The sequence below is a fragment of the Globicephala melas genome, chromosome 1 (genome assembly GCF_963455315.2).
Source record: "Globicephala melas chromosome 1, mGloMel1.2, whole genome shotgun sequence".
Classification (NCBI taxonomy): Eukaryota; Metazoa; Chordata; class Mammalia; order Artiodactyla; family Delphinidae; genus Globicephala; species Globicephala melas.
In genome coordinates this window covers 123,295,656-123,312,329 of record NC_083314.1, presented here as the reverse complement: position 1 = coordinate 123,312,329, position 16,674 = coordinate 123,295,656, and the positions used below count along the sequence as shown (strand labels likewise).

Below are 16,674 nucleotides of genomic sequence, written 5' to 3'. Positions count from 1 at the left end.
TCCAACTCTACATCTAGCTCAGGACTTGGGTATGGCAGTTCTCCTACAGAAAGCTGGGCATACTCATGTATGTTGCATCTAAGCTACCAGGCACTAAGTTAGCACATTAACACTTACTATGTGCCAGGCCTTGTACTAAATGCTTTAAAGTATTTCATTCAATCCTCACAACAACCTACAAAGCAGACATATGTTCCACCAGGATGAAAAAAGCAAGAATCAGAGAGACGATACAGAATTTATGTAGGGTCACACAGCAGCTATGTAGCCAATCTGAACTCAGACTATCCACATCCAGAGCCAGACAGCTCATCACTAAAGCTCTGTGCTGGACACTGCTCACTGGCTACCAGAAGCCATTCCCAAACACTTCTCCCTTGCCTATCGCCCACAGAAGTTAGGAAAGTCAAATCTATTCTTTCCCACTCTCTCTCTTGTAACTAGGCATGTTCATTGATGCAGTTCTGGGCAACAAGGTATAAAAGAAAGTCTACTGGAAAGTTCTGGAAATGTTCTCCTCCCAGATTTTGAAAAAAATGTCGTTTTTTGCATCCATCTTTTTCCTTTTTGTTTGGGATGGCTTTATAAAGCTACTGCGCATGGATCTAGGGTAGTCATCTTGGTACCATGAGGAAAAGACCCAAAAAATTATAGAGATAAGGATGCTGATATTACGATAAAATACAATTGCCTCCCTCCAGACTACTTGTGAAATAAATAATAAGTGTTGTTATGGTTTAAGCCACTATTCATTTAGTTTTCTGTTACTTGCCGTTGAACATATTCCTGATTGATACCTACTAATCACCCTGCTGCCCGAGGATGGCAAAACTCAATGAAGGTTAGTGACTTTTAAATCTTTTTTAAAAACTCACTATTCGGGCCTTTTCCAGAACTCAAATGAATTTCTGGAACAGAATACGTGCTGAATATGGTAGCTTACTGACTAGCATTTAGTAGGCACTCAGTAAATATTAATTGAATTGATGAGCAAACATACTCTTGGGACTTACCATAAATGATCACTAAAATAGGTGACATATGTCAGCAATTACTGAGCTAAGTCCTGGGGATACATGGAAGATGTAGAGGGGTGTGGTCTGCACCCTCAAAGAGTTTGTAGTTTATAAGGGAAATATGAAGACAACTGGAACGCTATGAGGGAAGGGCCCACGTGGTAGTTGTTGGTTAACTTTAAAACAGTAGTGTCTTAGAAACAGCTTTTTAAAACAGTGGCGCTTTGTTAAAATAGGAATAATCACTTTAAAAATAGGAATAATGCACGGGAAAATGGAGAAGAAAGGAAATGACCAAAATGGTAACTAGGATTATTTATGGATGGTAGGATTTCAAGCAATTTTTACTTTCCTCTTTGAATTTTTCTGCTCCAAGTAGAAAATTTTCAAAAAACAGATAAGTACAAGGAGGAAAATTAAAAATCTCTTGTGTCACTAGTACCCAGATATTTGAGATCCCTTCTATTAATCTAATTTATAGCAGATTAGTTTTACTTGAATCTAAGCAACAGAAACAATATTATTATAAATATCTTGGAGCAAGCTATGAAGAGAGACAATCTTAAAGTGAGAGCCACATAATATTCACAAATATGAAATATAATCCATAGCATATAGAGAATGCCAAATTAACTGCTACTATAAAACATTATGATTCAATTCAATTTAAAATCCTTAGTTTTTAATGCTTTTAGTTTTTAATGCTGTTTCATAACTACTGTGTGCAATTTATATTGTCTGTTTAGTTCCCTGCTGTGTCTTCCCTTGTTTCAATCTTTTGCCCTAAGAATTTTCATTAATTTATAAATATTTATTATTATTATAAGAAAATAATAACAGTCATGGAAAAATGGATCACCAGCTTAAAAGGTTCAGTTTTCTACCCCAAGTAGTGTCAGACAGAGAGGTGGGAAGTAATTTGATTACTAATCAGACTTAACAAAAGAAAAGCTTAATACTTACCAGTAGAGATCATTGACTTACTGCCGTAATTATTTCTCCTCACTAGTCCTTTAATCACATTTTCCATTTGCTTTTATTTTTATCTACCTTTTTGAACCTCTGGCTTCCAAGCTCACTCCCTATGACCCTCATATTGTTCAATCGTTTATTCTCAGTGACCCTACACTTCTCATAAAAACCATCTTCAGCTTTAGCAGGACCAAGTGGGGAAAAAAAAGCATCAGGAGTTGAAAAGAGGTTGTATTAGTGTGCTAGGGCTGCCATAACAAGTATTGAAGACTGGATGGCTTAAACAGAAATGTATTGTCTCACAGTTCCAGAGGCTGGAAGTCCAACTTCATGTTGTCAACAGGGTTGGTTCCTTTTGAGGACCATGAGGGAAGGATTTGCTCCAGCCTTTGTCTTAGGCTTACAGTTGGCCATTTTCTCTCTATATCTTCTCATAGTCTTCTCTCTGTATGTACATGTCTGTATCCTAATCTCCTCTTCTTATAGGGACACCAGTCATATTAGATTAGGGCCCACCCCACTGACCTCATTTAACCTTAATTAACTCTTTAAAGACCCTACCTCCAAATATAGTCATATCTGAGCTTCTGGGTGTTAGAACTTCAACATATGAATTTGCAGGGGAGGGAAGAGACAATTCAGTCCAAAACACAGGTATAAAAAGAAAGGTGATCAATTTAAGTATGTAACATGGATTTAGACAAAAGTAACAAAGAATATATTTCCTGGGTACACAGAAACGCAAGCTGTTGCACTTTGATTCTGAATTATGTGCTGACAACCATAAAATGATCACTGATGATCCATCCAAAGAGGGAACAGATACCTTCTGGATCCTACCACATCCATTCAGGTAGCTGGGATGGATGAGAAGAGGATAATGAAACTCTATAAAGAGAGTACCCAGAGCACGGGGCAGAAGAAAAAACTGCACCTCACGGTAATCTGCCCATAGACCAAAAAAAAAGAGTTAACCATACAAAAGGGACAGGAGATAAGAAGAATGAGTGAGAGGAGACCTGCCAGACAATGAGTAACTATTAAAAAATCCAGATCCATACATCTACACTTTGAAATGGTCTTCACTTTTAAAGTATGTTTCTTGTGGCTCACTATAAAAGCAACGATTTGGATCTTACATTTGGGTTGACTTTTTTAGTCAGCACAAGATACAAATGCACTATATGGTAAAAAATTACCCTTAAAAATTTAATTAATAAAGTACTATAGTCATGGTTTTGGGTATACCACACTATTCAGTAATTCTTTGTATGCTTAAGTTTGAGAACAATGGAGCTAGGTGAAAGCAAGGAACTAAGGGAAAATCAAAGTGCAGTGTCCATACACTCAAATAATTTGCTTTCGAAGACACTAACCAAGTCTTGTTCAATGTGGTCAGTGAGACAGGCTGAGACCTGAGACCCTTTGCTGCAGTGCTGCAATGCTTGCACCTGGACACACCTCTCCTTGAGCAACAAAATACAAAGAAACTATATGGGACTAAAAATAGTTGCATGCATGTTCAGTTGGGGCAAATTCTGGACAAAAGATACAAAGAGACCCAAAAACCCAACTGCTACTTTTGAAGAGCCTGGAGCAAAAGCAGGGTACTGCACACACCCCCTGCACATACCACCACCTAAAGGGTGGGCTAAACACCTAAGCCACCCCTCTGGCCTGACCTATGGACACACCCCTACCCTCACCCCATATAAGGAACAAGCTCGCCAGCGCCCCCTCAGGGAGCGAGCAAGCATGGGAATCTGTAGTTTGTTCTCACGCCCCCCTCCTGCAGCAGGGGCCCCAATAAAGCCTTGCCTGAATTTCTTGTCTGGCCTCTGACCAATTTCTATTGATTAAGGAGTCCAAGAACCCTGGTCGGTAACATATTGGGTTGGCTAAAATGTTCGTTCGGGTTTTTCCGTAACATCTTATGGGAAAAACCCAAACAAACTTTTCAGCCAACCTAATACTTTGTGACAACCATGAAGGGACTATTGTTCCCTTCCCAGTAGAGGATCTGGGCACCTCTGGGACCACCAAATGCAGCTTCCCTGTGGGTGACAAGTGGCCACCTGAACCTCTTGTTTCAGCGTCACCACATTTGGTAAGTCTGCCTTCCTGGCCCCTGGAAGCCTCAGTACCCTCATTCAGGCAATGCTTTCCCCCTCCCCTTTGTCCTTTTTCTCTCACCACTTTTCCTTTCCCTTTGGCCCTTTCCCTTTCCTGAAATCTCTCTATTTCTCTCTCTGTCCTCTCCTCTCTCTTACTTCTGTCCTATCCTTCTGAGAGAGTGGACATCAGACAGCAAAAGCATCACTCCTCTCAGCTTGTGAGACCATGCTCCCTTCATCCGGCAATGGCTCACCTTGACAGGCAACAAACAGAGGTGGGAGAGGCTCGCCTCACACCGTGCAGACCGTGGTCCAGCGGGCTCTCCCTGACCAGAGATTTATGGGAGTGATAGAGGTTCAAACCTCATGTCTTGTAGAGGCTGGAAGTCTGATCATCCCAATATTCTCACCTTTATTTTCCTGCCACCAAGAGAAGTCCTGCTGGGAATGGGCTGAGGCGGCAGATTTCTATAAACTGGTGTACGTGTGGGTGAGAGTCCCACTTGAGGGTTGCAGTCCCACAGACGAAGTACAGCTCGCTGGCTTCCAGGTTTGATCACCTCTCCTCCTTTACCTCTCCCTTGGTCCTCATACCTGCACTCCCATCCCCTTCATCCTAAAAACGTCTTGTTTGTGTCTTTAAGTTTTGTCATTGGTATCTTTGTTTTATGTAGTCTTGTCTGTCCAACTGCTCCCGCAAGTGTCGGCTGACAATGTGGGCACAGTGGAGCACGCAAGCTTTGAAATACAAACACAGCCCACATTACCTGAGACACCAGCCTGGGGTTACTTAGCGGGATTTTAAAGAACAAAAAGGAAAGGGGAGGGGCTTGCATCTCTCTCCTCTCCCTTTGCAATGTAACTATTCTGCCTGGGCTCCCAAGAACTACCTGATTCATCTATAGTCCCCCACCCTGAAGGGAAAAAAGGGGCTATTTTAAATTCAAGTGGGAAAACTGTGAGATCTCTGGTTCTGTAGAAATTGGTTTGTCTGGCTTTAGCTTGTGTGTTTAGTTAATACAGACCTGCCTTTAGAGCCATCAACATTAAGTATAATACTTTCATTGTACCTAAGGTTATTGGAAGTCAATAAGGGCATATTGTTTCTGTTATAAAATCTGTCAACCAGGAAAATAAACTGATATGATTAAATTTTTAAGTAAATGTAACTGGGATAAGAACTTTTTGGTAAACTCTATAGGAATAATTATGTTTTGGAAATGTCCATCTAAAACAGTCTCTCCAAATTTTGGTAATTTGAAACTAAATTAAGTTAAATTATAAGAATTCATTGAATATTCAGGCCATTTCAAATAAGAGAAAATATTGGAACATTAATTGCTAAATAGGTCTAAATTTACTTACTTTTATCTTCTTATGAGACAGAAATTAAGCTGTTTGGTGCCGCCTTGAGATGTTTTTCTACCAATTTACGGAATGCTAATGTAAAAGACAGTTCATGGCTGCTTAAGGAAAGTAGGATGTGTGTTTTCAGAAAAGAAGGTATGAGAAATGGAAATATATTTTGTTAAAGGAAAAAGGGTGATTTTTTTCCTAGAGCTGGCTATTTCTGAATGGGAAAAGAATACGGGATATATTATGGCTACATGAAGTTGCAGAAGGTTTGAGAAAAAGGAACATTGGTTAAAGAATTTCGTAGGTGGTCAGGACTTTCTAAGGCTGGATTAAATTTAATTAGGAAAATGAATTTTATTAAGAGTAGGTTGATAGAAGACTGGATTTGGTTTCTCTCATAAGAGAACAAAGTTTTCCTGGAATGCTGCTTTTAATAACAGATTGTGTGAGTTCCTATGCCTTGAAGTGATCTATATTTAATTTTGATTTTTTTTCCTCACCTTAGCTCAAGGAATAAGTATTGTTTCACAGCAACCTATGATCCTATCTAACCGGGCGTTTTAAAACTTTTAAAAATTTTGACAGACTTCCCAAATACATCATGGTTATTCTGGCCCACTGTTGCACCCCAGATGAAAAGGAGTGTATACTGAGAAAGGCCAGGGAACATGCAGATGGCCTACTGGCCACCAATCCATACCACCAAATTTATCAGGTGGGTGGGGATGCAATCCCAGAACACGACCCACACAGGCACTACGAAGATTGTGTAGGCCAGGCTAGGATGAGACATTATATTACTTGTCTATCAGAAGAAATGAGAAGGTGTATGGTGAAGCCTGTAAATTATGATAAGGTCTGAGAGGTTACACAGGAGAAAGATGAAAACCCGGTAGTCTTTCTGAGCTGGGTGACAGAGGCAACTCTGAGGCTTTCTCAGGATGGCTGGGTTCTGTCATACCTGGATACTAAATTATGGCCTAATGACTCTAAAGACTGAGTTGAGTAGAACACCAGCACTGGGGTTTCCAAATTTGAACAAGCCCTTTACCCTGTAATTTCACGAGAGGGCAGGAATAGCTCTAGAAGTCCTGACCCCAAAGCTGGGACCGGATCAGAGACCAGTGGCTTACTTTTCAAAACAACTGGACTCAGTAGCCCTGGGATGGCCAAGCTGCCTGCGGGCAGTGGCAGCCACAGTCCTGTTGGTTAATGAGGCTTCCAAGCTCACCTGGGACAACACTTAGATTTGTTAACCCCTCATCAGGTACAATCTGTGCTGGAGGTCAAAGGACATCACTGGTTGATGGGGGGAAGGTTAACAAGATATCGGGCCCTCCTAATGGACACCCCTGACATTACCTTAAAGATGTGCCAAATGCTGAACCCAGCAATCCTGCTTCCAGTGGCCAAGGGTGGAGACTTATTGCATCAGTGTATAGAGACCAGAGAACAAATTCACTCCAGCAGGTCTGATCTTCTAGATGAGCCTCCTGACAGCCCCGAGGTTGAAAGGTTTACTGATGGGAGCAGTTTTGTAGAAATGGGAACCCGAAAGGCGAGGTAGGCCATAGCTAGTCTAGACGAAATCACAGAAGCCAAGGCCCTGCCACCCCAGCCATCAGCCCAGAAGGCTGAACTAAGTGCATTAATGAGAGTTTTGCAATTAGGGAAGGATAAGAAATTAAATATTTTCACTGACTCTAAATATGGGTTCCACGTGCTACATGCTCATGCTGCCATTTGGAAAGAAAGAGGAATGTTAACCGCTAGAAATTCCCCCATAAAACATAAAGATTTGATTCTGGCTTTTTTAGAAGCAGTGCAGCTCCCAACCCAGGTAGCAGTAACCCACTGTAGGGGCCATCAGAGGGAGGGATGTTTTGTGAGCCATGGGAACAGCAAAGCTGATCAAATTGCAAAACAGGCAGCTCAACTGCAGGAACCTGAACAAGTTATGGCTCTAGTGATTGGCCCCCCTGAGCTCCCTAGCCTTCCCCAGTATTCCCCACAGGAACAAGAAAATGCTGAGAAATGGGGCTATGAGAAGGGAAGCACAGGCTGGTATAAAAAGGAGAATAAGGTTCTAATCCCTGAGGCCCAACAATGGAAACTCACTAAGAGCTTACATGATGCCACCCACTATGGGAGGGATGCACTATGGGACTTGATGCAAAAGGCTATTTCAGGGAAGGGGCTTAAAAGAACAGAAAAACAAGTAACTCTTACCTGTGATTTATGTGCCCATAATAACCCACAGACCCATCTAAACCCCACTTCTTTACTCAGGCCAATTCAGTGCCGAGGGACATATCGGGGGAAGACTGGCAGTTAGATTTCACCCAAATGCCCCCACGATCAGGATATAAATAACTTCTGGTGTTTGTTGATACTTTCACAGGATGGGTTGAAGCCTTCCCCACCCAATCTGAAAAGGCTATGGAAGTCTGTTAGTCCCTTTTAAAAGAAATAAATCCTTGGTTTGGACTCCCAAAGTCCCTCCAGAGTGATAACAGGCCCTCTTTTACAGTCAAAATCACACAGGGGTTCACAATGGCCCTAGGGATAGACTACAAGCTACACACCTCTTGGCACCCCCAGTCTTCAGGCAAGGTAGAGAAAATGAACCATACTTTAAAGAAAACCTAGCAAAGTTCTGCCAAGACACTCATGAATCCTGGAACAACTTCTTCCTATTGTACTCCTCAGGGTCTGTGTAGCCCCCAGGAGTGGTCTGAGGCTTAGCCCATTTGAAACGACCTGTGGGGGGGGCTTTTCATACTACTAACATTCTACTGGATGAGGAAGTGAACGTGGCCCTGAGATATATTATTAATGTAGGACAAGTTCAGAAGGCAATCCAGGACTATGCCAACAAGGCACTGACAGCTCCCACTAAAAATACAGAGGAAGGAGCAGTTCCTTTACAAATAAACCCCAAGGACCAAGCTCTTCTTAAAACCTGGAAAGAGGCGTCCCCCGAAGACCAACGAATGCCAAAATGGAAGGGCCCCTATAAAGTAACTTTAACCACCCCCACTGCTGTCAAACCGCAAGGTGTATCTAGTTGGGTACGTTTGTCCAGACTAAAGATTTTACCTCCAGAAACCCCACAGGTCAAAACAGATGAATACACCAGTGGAAGAGCTGAGATACCTATTGAAAAGCCAGACGCCACCAACAGGTAAGTAAAACGATGGATGTAAGGAGTTGGCTCCTATTTGAAACCTTAACGGGACTTGGAACCTCTCTCGTTTCCTTGGCTGACGTGGCTCTTGACAATTGTCTGGCCCCTGATTACCTTCTGGTAGAACAAGGTAGAGTTTGTGCGATAACTAATACTTCCTGCTGCGCTTGGAACAATGCGACGGAACAGGTAAAAATTAATATGAAGGAAATATACGCCCAGGCAGAGTGGTTTCACGATTTTGGCAGGGGCAATATCGCCTCCACTGTCTGGTCAACAGTTAAAAAATAAAAACCCTCCCAAAGTTAACATGGTTCCTTCCCTTTTAGGCCCTTTAAAGGCTATTGTTGTTCTTCCCCTTTCTAGCCCTTGTTTATTTAACCTTTTGATTGAGTTTGTGTCTTCTAGGCTCCAACAGTTTGAAGTAAGGCTCATGATGGCTCAAGGGATTCAACCCATTCCAGCAGAGGGTGGCCCAGGTCCCTACAAGTCCTTGGAACAGTCAACAAGGGACTTCTACACCTCTAGGGTAGGCTAGGGTCTGCGGCCCCTGTCCAGCAGGAAGAAGTTTCAGAAAAAGACAGCTTCGGCCCCTTACTGCTTAAGAATAAGGGTGTAGGGTCTCTCAGGGGGGACTGAGACAGGCTGGCACCTGGGGCCCTTTGCTGCAGTGCTGCAATGCTTGCACCTGGACACACCTTTCCTCTAGCAACAAAATACAAAGAAACTAAATGGGACGAAAAATAACGGCATGCATGCGCAGTTGGGGCAGATTCTGGACAAAAGATACAAAGAGACCAAAAGTCCCAGCTGCCACTTTTGAAGAGCCCGGAGCAAAAGCAGGGTACTGCACACACCCCCTGCACACAACACCACCTAAGGGGTGGGCAAAACACCTAAGCCACCCCTCTGGCCTGACCTCTGGACACACCCCTACCCTCACCCCTTATAAGGAACGAGCTCGCCAGCCCCGCCTCAGGGAGCGAGCGAGCATGGGAATCTGTTGTTTGTTCTCACGCCCCCCTCCTGCAGCAGGGGCCCCAGTAAAGCCTTGCCTGAATTTCTTGTCTGGCCTCTGACCAATTTCTATTGATTCAGGAGACCAAGAACCCTGGTCGGTAACATCAGGACCAATAACTGATCACTTAAACAAAAAATTAAATTAATGAGATAAGTATAGATAAATACATTTACCTTAAATCGTTTATTTTAATTGAAAGCATAAATGTATGTCCTTTTCCGTAGTGCCAAGGGTTTCACTCTGAATGACTCAACTGATTCTCCTCTTTCGTCATCCTTTTTAAAAACATAAATCATATTCATAATAGATGATTTGGGATTTCAAGTTTAGAGAAAGTTGATGAAAGACACTTGCAAACCAGTATGGATGTGGAATCCTATTTTTTTTTCTTTTTCACAAATTTTACCCCCGCCTAATTTGACAGTTTATTTTAAACTGATGGACATTTATGGAATCATTCCAAAGCATACAATATTTTCAACTATTTGTGTGGGGAACTGAGTAAGCCATTGGAGGGAAATTCAGTCTGCATCCTACTTCTCTTGGTCTGTACCAAAATTAGCAACTAAAGTTTAAAAGATTATTTAAGTACTATATTCCAGAATCTGAAGTTTTCATTGAAAATGATATTTCTGGAAACTAAAAGTCTTGAAAATAGATAAACACCCCAGGTCAAGACTATTTGAGGTTGACTTTAGAATTGAAAATTGAGTCAGAAATGTTTTATTTTCTTGTCTCCCTGAAAAACTTTTCATAGCTATTAATAATCAAGATAAGTTGGGGAAGTCTCTACTTCTTACAGCTAGAGATTCCTTTCTTCAGTAGACTGGGAGAAAGGAAGTATGGACTGCTGCAGCATCCTGCATTTGACAGCACCCTGTGTGCTAAACCAGAAGTTTATAAACTGGGATATGTACTCCCCTGGGATACCCAGAGACTTTCCTAGGGGAACCCAGGCAAGGATTGTTTGAAGGGAATCAATTTCTAGACGCTCAGGTTTCCTCTGTACTCTCCTAAAACTGGTCTGCCTAAAAATGCACCTCCAAGCCATGTTGATCCACCTCCCTCCTCTCCGTTTTATAATCATCTTTCTACTTTCACAAAAGAAAGGCACACCTCTCACCATATGGTGTCTTCTTAGGATGTACTTAACTTAGAAAAACATCTGAGACAAAGGGACAATTTGAAGTATTATGTAGATGTTGATACAATAAATGGTTTTCTTGACTTGTCAATAAATATGATTGCAAGTAGTTTCCAAGCCTTTGCTTCCAACACAACTAAAGGAGGACCTAATTGAGCTGTAATTTGAAAAATCAGTGAAAAAAAAATTTTGGTGACAGATCACTATGTGATTTTTGGCATATGACTCTGAAAAATTCAAAGAATTGAGTGATGTTGTATAACAAACAACAAATCCCTTTCCATTCCCATCTAGTTATGTGAAAGGTTTGTCAAGCCAAGGGATAAGAAAAAAGAACAGACTCTATAACAAAATTATCAGAGAGGAAATCAAGACAAATCAGCATGTTCAATTCACCTCGTTTAATCAGAAACAATTTACTCCTTGAAGTCAAGTTGTTAATATTTAATAGGAGGGTAAATAGAAACTACCCAATTTGAATTGAAATGTTTAATTACTTCAAATCTGAAATTCTGTGTCACAGATAATTTTGGTGGTAGGAGTGGTGAGCAACAAAGAGACGAGACCCCTACTACAGTCATACAAAGTACTACACTGTTTGCTAGGAAGGCAGAGATACCATAAGAAGTCTCATTAACATCCAACACCATACATAGTTACAAATTGTGTGTGTGTGATGAGAACTTTTAAGATCTATTCCCTTAGCCACTTTCAAATTTAAAATACAGTATTATTAACTATTGTCACCACGATGTACATTACATCCACAAGACTTATTTACTTTATAACTGGAAGTCTGTACCTTTTAAACACCTTCACCCATTTTTCTACCCCCCACCCCCTACCCATAGCCACCATCAATCTGTTCTCTATATCTATGAGTTCATTTTGTTGCTGTTATTGCTGTTGTTGTTTTAGATTCCACATATAAGTGAGATCATTTGGTATTTGTGGTGATCATTTTGCAATATATACAAATATCAAATCATTACCTTGTACACCTGCAACTAATATGTTAATTATATCTCAATTTTTTAAAAATAATATATAATACCATGTTGGATTGAAAAAAAAGGCAGAGACAAAGTGCAATGGACACTCCATATGTAAATGACATAGTGGGTTTATAGTCTTTGTCACTTTTATATATACACATCCACTATCTAAAAATTGACAATTTTACCTATAGCACTTTGTACTCTGCCTTTGACGAAATAGGACTGAGTGATCAGGGAGTACTAAGGATGTGTTCATTCTTTCTATACCACACTTCAGTATACTCTGTTACTACAGAAACACTTCTTTACATTAAAAAGATATAAATTAAGAAGTCTAAACCAAAAAAAAAAAAGCTTCTAAACCTTGGAACAATCTTTCCCAACATACAGCATCTTCTGCATTTTTATTTTGTTGAAAACTATAATGCTTCCCATTCTTCCAGTTCCTCAAAGCAAATTTACAGATGAGTGTGACTATCTCTACTCAGAGCCAAGCATATCTTTCACACAGGGAGCGCAGTGCACATGGATTCAGTGAGGATCCTTTGAAGGAGTCAGAAGAACCATATCATTTTATCCTCATGCATGACTGAGAGGTATAAAAATCCCCATTCCACCTCTAGGACTAGTGCACAACCCACAAACACCCACACAAACAAATAGCAACTCAGGATGAGATAGAACAAACTAGAGGGACTATCAATTGAAATTTTCCACTCTAAAACAGTTTCATTAGAGATGGCAGTGCCAGAAACAGTATTTTATAGTTGACTTCCTCCAAATTACAATGCAGCTCAGAATCAAAGTCTCTATTATAATCTTTGGCAGAAGTTTTTAAGACCATTTTTATTTACTCCAAACTATTGGAACGAAGTCAGCATAGGGCCTTTGCAATTTGTATGTCAAGTGTTTCCTGCTGTAATTAAGGAAGCAGTGGAACTCAAAGGAAGCACCAAAAGAAAGCATCAGGGCGTCCCTTACTGATTGGTGGAATTTTAGAAATTTTAAATTTCTGTTTTGTTGTAATTGCACTTTATTCTTAAAATGTAATAAATACAAACTGCTTCAGTAATGATGGAAAAGACTTCTCGGCTTTAATGAAAACCTTTTATTTGCTACTGAAACTTTTATTATTTCCAAATAGTAGCAGGCAAGAAAAATAATGACTACTTATATTGAGGGAAAACTTTAGCAATTTGAATAACTTTGTTCTTGAGTGACTTTCACGGCATTAAAAGTTGTTATATTTATTGTTTTCATTTATTTTTGATGAACTGAAAACAAAAAATATATACCTGTAGACACCATCACAAAATTATTTTCTAATTATACATCAAAATACTAGATAGCTATGTACAGCTATCACCTGTCAGAGCTTGGTCTGATCTGGGTAAGAATTTCCATGTATTTAGGGCTCCCCTACATCTCAGCTGTTGACCATGAGAGGCAGCTAGTGTAATGGTTAATCACACAGGCTCTGCAACTGGACTCCTTGGCGTTTTATTCCAACTCTGACCCCTCCTACCGTGAAATCCTTGGAAATTTCTCAGTCCTCTGATTCCTTATCTGTGAAAATAATGGTGACTAGAATCTGCCTCGCGGAGTGAGTGGGAAGATTAATGAGGTATTTCTTGTTACACAGTAGCCTAGAGCCTGGCACATGGTAAGCACTTGATAAATGTTTAGCCCTAATATGGTTTTCTTTTGTGAATGCGTCCACCTCTAGACTGGACACACTGTCAGATGATATCATTCATTCCATAGACATCTGTTGAGCATTTCTTTATACAGGAATAAGCAAAGGGGGCACAAAGATGAATGAGATATGGTGCCTACAATTTTAGTGCAAGATTATCATTGCATCTTACTGTCTTTCTTGCAGAGTACCGTGAAGCACACTCTTTCCCAAGATCACACATTTTCCTTTTTTTCCATGTGCTTGGAACTAATGGAGCTTCAGAAAAATTTCACTTTAGTTTCTGAAATCTTAATCATGCACAATTTAATAAGCAGCTACAGGTTTTTTCCACATTTGAAAATAGATGATTAAATGGTCTAATCAGATTCTAACTTAGCCAAAAACCTGAAAAACATAGGAAGACAACCCTAACTGATACATTCATTTTCCTGAATGTGGACACACTGCAAAGAGCAGCTGCAGAAAAATAGTGCCATTTACATCCCACTGACCCACAGCAACTAAAACTGCCAGGAGTTCAGCATCAAAGCGTTCAAGTACCTAAACTAAACTCTGAGATAAATAAGAAGCTTGTTTAGAACAGCTACATCACTTTCCAGAAAGTTCTGAAACTGACTTCCAGTATGGCACCTTGTATGCCTTTAGGTTTTTCAAACATTTTAGTTTATGTCTAACGCTCAGAGAATTCATTAAAAAGTAAAATCTTTAAGTTTGACTGTAAATCCAAAGCACAACGACTACTGTGGTATTTCAGACGTCACAAACTCCAAATGATCTTAAATATGTTGTCCTCTGTTAATCTGCTGCTCTTGAAAATGTGCAATAAATTCAATTAAAAAGGAAAGCATCTTCAAATTAGTTGCAAGATCAACTAGGATATTATCTGCTTACTAGATGTATCATAATAAAAAAACATCTAATATGCATGACACTGTTTAATTCAGAAGGAAATTGGATACTCCGTCTTCCAATAAAAGAACCAAGACCGGTTGGGGGTTCGTTGTGTTTTGTTTTGGTTTTTTTTCTCTTTTCTCAACAGCCAGTAAATGACTGTTAACTTCCTAAAACAGGTTGAATAATTGCCAAAATATGTCTTCTGAGGAGTCACCCTGCCCAAAGCAACAGGAGCTCATGTGTAAACACACAGGCACATAGCTTCTTCCTTCTCACCTTCCTGCGTCACACCACCTCCCCTGGCCACAATACTTTTAAAATACCCCCTATGATCCTTTTGAGATCGGGCAGATAAAAATCCTGAAATAAGGGGTACCCCTCACAATGAAACCTCCCTCAATATTATATCAACTCACACCTCACTTGTATGCAAGACGCCGCAGTGAGGATTTATCTCTAAGCCCTGATTCTCCAAACGAATGCATATGCTGTGACCTCTATTATTGCATTAAAACACGTATGTTCCACAACACAGGATCCTCTTGATTCCAGCTAACGTCCCTGCTTAATGTATGCGTTTTTCACATCCATTTTTTAATCCTTCCTGAGTGAACATTTCAAAGCGAGCGAACATCAGTGAAAGGCGAGGGAGGAGATACGAAGCCTGGGATTTCTGCCATCCTCGCTGCGACCCAGAATCCGTATTATTTTTCTCCTCTCCCCAAGCCCCCTCTCGCCCCCTCTCGCCCCTTCCCTCCGCAGCAGGAGGGGGGCGGAGGGGCCGCTGGCTGCGTCGCCACCTGCCGCGGCGCGGAAGAGCTCCGTTTGTCACTTACCCAGCGGGGTGAGAATGGCTCATTTTTGCAGGATCCCTTTTGGACCCGCGACGGGTGCGGAGGGTGGGTGCTTGGGGCCCGTGCACGCCGACGCCGCGACTGTCGCGCTCGCGGGGTGGCTTCGCACTGCGGTCGCCCGTGCGCGGGGCATTGGGGCTGGGCCGCCGCCGCCCCTGGGAGCCCGGGCTGCACGCAGCCTCCCCGGCCCCCACCCGCCGGCGGTATCCACAGCCTCCCTGTTGCTAAGGCAGGAGGGAAGGCAGGCGCGGAGGCTCTGCAGAAGCCCGAGGCGCTGCTGGAACTGAGCCTGGGGAAGCTGGAAGTGAAGCTCAGCTTCCAGCCCTTTTTCTGGGCCCAGATGTGGGAGGAGACCCAGGCCTCTGCTCTGTAGCTCTGGGGCGCGGGGTCCCTAGGCACCTGAGATGTGAAAACACACACACGCAGGCACGCACACACCCTGTTTAGGCAGGTGTGCTTCCTGCTAGGCCCTGGGGAAGGGAGGGCTAGGTGATGGGCAGAGGGTAAGGTAATTAAGAGCAGGGAGCAGCTACAGTGTGCTGCCTCGGTTTCCAACTGTAAAACAGACCCTAGATTGCAAGTTCCAGGAAAAGAAAGCTTTGAGTTTTGTTTCTGCAACTGCCAGAGATTGCAATTGGTGGATCTCCTCCTTGGAAAATCCCCATCCTTGCTCCTAGCTGAGGTCCCCACCTCCAGCAGGCGGGACTGACAGTTCTGACATTCAGAAGGTGGGAAAAAAGCTGTTACTCAGTGAAGCATGCTAGCACCTGGAACTGAACTTGTATTTGAATCCAGTAGCGAGAATGCAGGGCTTAGACGAAGAAGCCCGGATTTACGTGAGAGGGCCTTGGTGTGGAAGAAGTTTAAAGCACTGGATTCAGATGAGCTATTCCTAGTCTCGTTTTTGCTTCATCAGGTTCTACACTGGGTGATTTGATCTCTGGCCTCAGGTTCCTCATGTGTAAGTGAAGGGCTGGACACATCCACGGTGACTGAGCTCTCAGTGGATCTCAATTCTATCTCAGCCACACTTACGAGTTGGAAGGACATCAGCTCATTAATGGCATTCTGCTTTTCCACACGTCATAAAGGCCCATCGAGCATGTTAGAGTCCAGCCTCCTTTGCACGACATTCAATGCCCTTTATCATCTGTCCCCAGCATCCTCACCAACCTCATTGTGACCACTTTCTCTACCTCTGCTACCCTAAACTCTAGCAAGACCAAATTTTGCACTATTCCTCTCATGGGAACATGCTTCCACCCTGACAACCTAACAAACTTCTATTGATCCTTCAACACTTACCTCAAACCCTGCCTTCTCTGACGTCCCCAGGTGAGTTGATGGCTCCCACCTCTGGGGCCCCACTCTGCCTGGACAGACCTCTGTCTCACCCTCACTTTCTGATCTATGGCTGTC

The 16,674-nt window shown here is 42.0% G+C and overlaps 1 protein-coding gene across 4 annotated transcripts in view; it reads right to left on the bottom strand.

Moving 5' to 3' along the window:
- The window catches only part of ERICH3 (glutamate rich 3), a 112,600-nt gene extending 96,955 nt beyond the window's left edge, over nt 1–15,645 (bottom strand). For 3 of the 4 annotated variants that reach the window (XM_030865960.2, XM_060304261.1, XM_060304260.1), the window contains exon 1: nt 15,238–15,645. In XM_030865960.2, coding sequence (XP_030721820.2) covers nt 15,238–15,260 — 23 coding nt within the window. In that variant the 5' untranslated portion in view covers nt 15,261–15,645. The remainder of the gene's footprint in view (nt 1–15,237) is intronic. The other variant, XM_060304268.2, reaches the window with a different exon arrangement.
- Nucleotides 15,646–16,674: the final 1,029 nt, after the last annotated feature.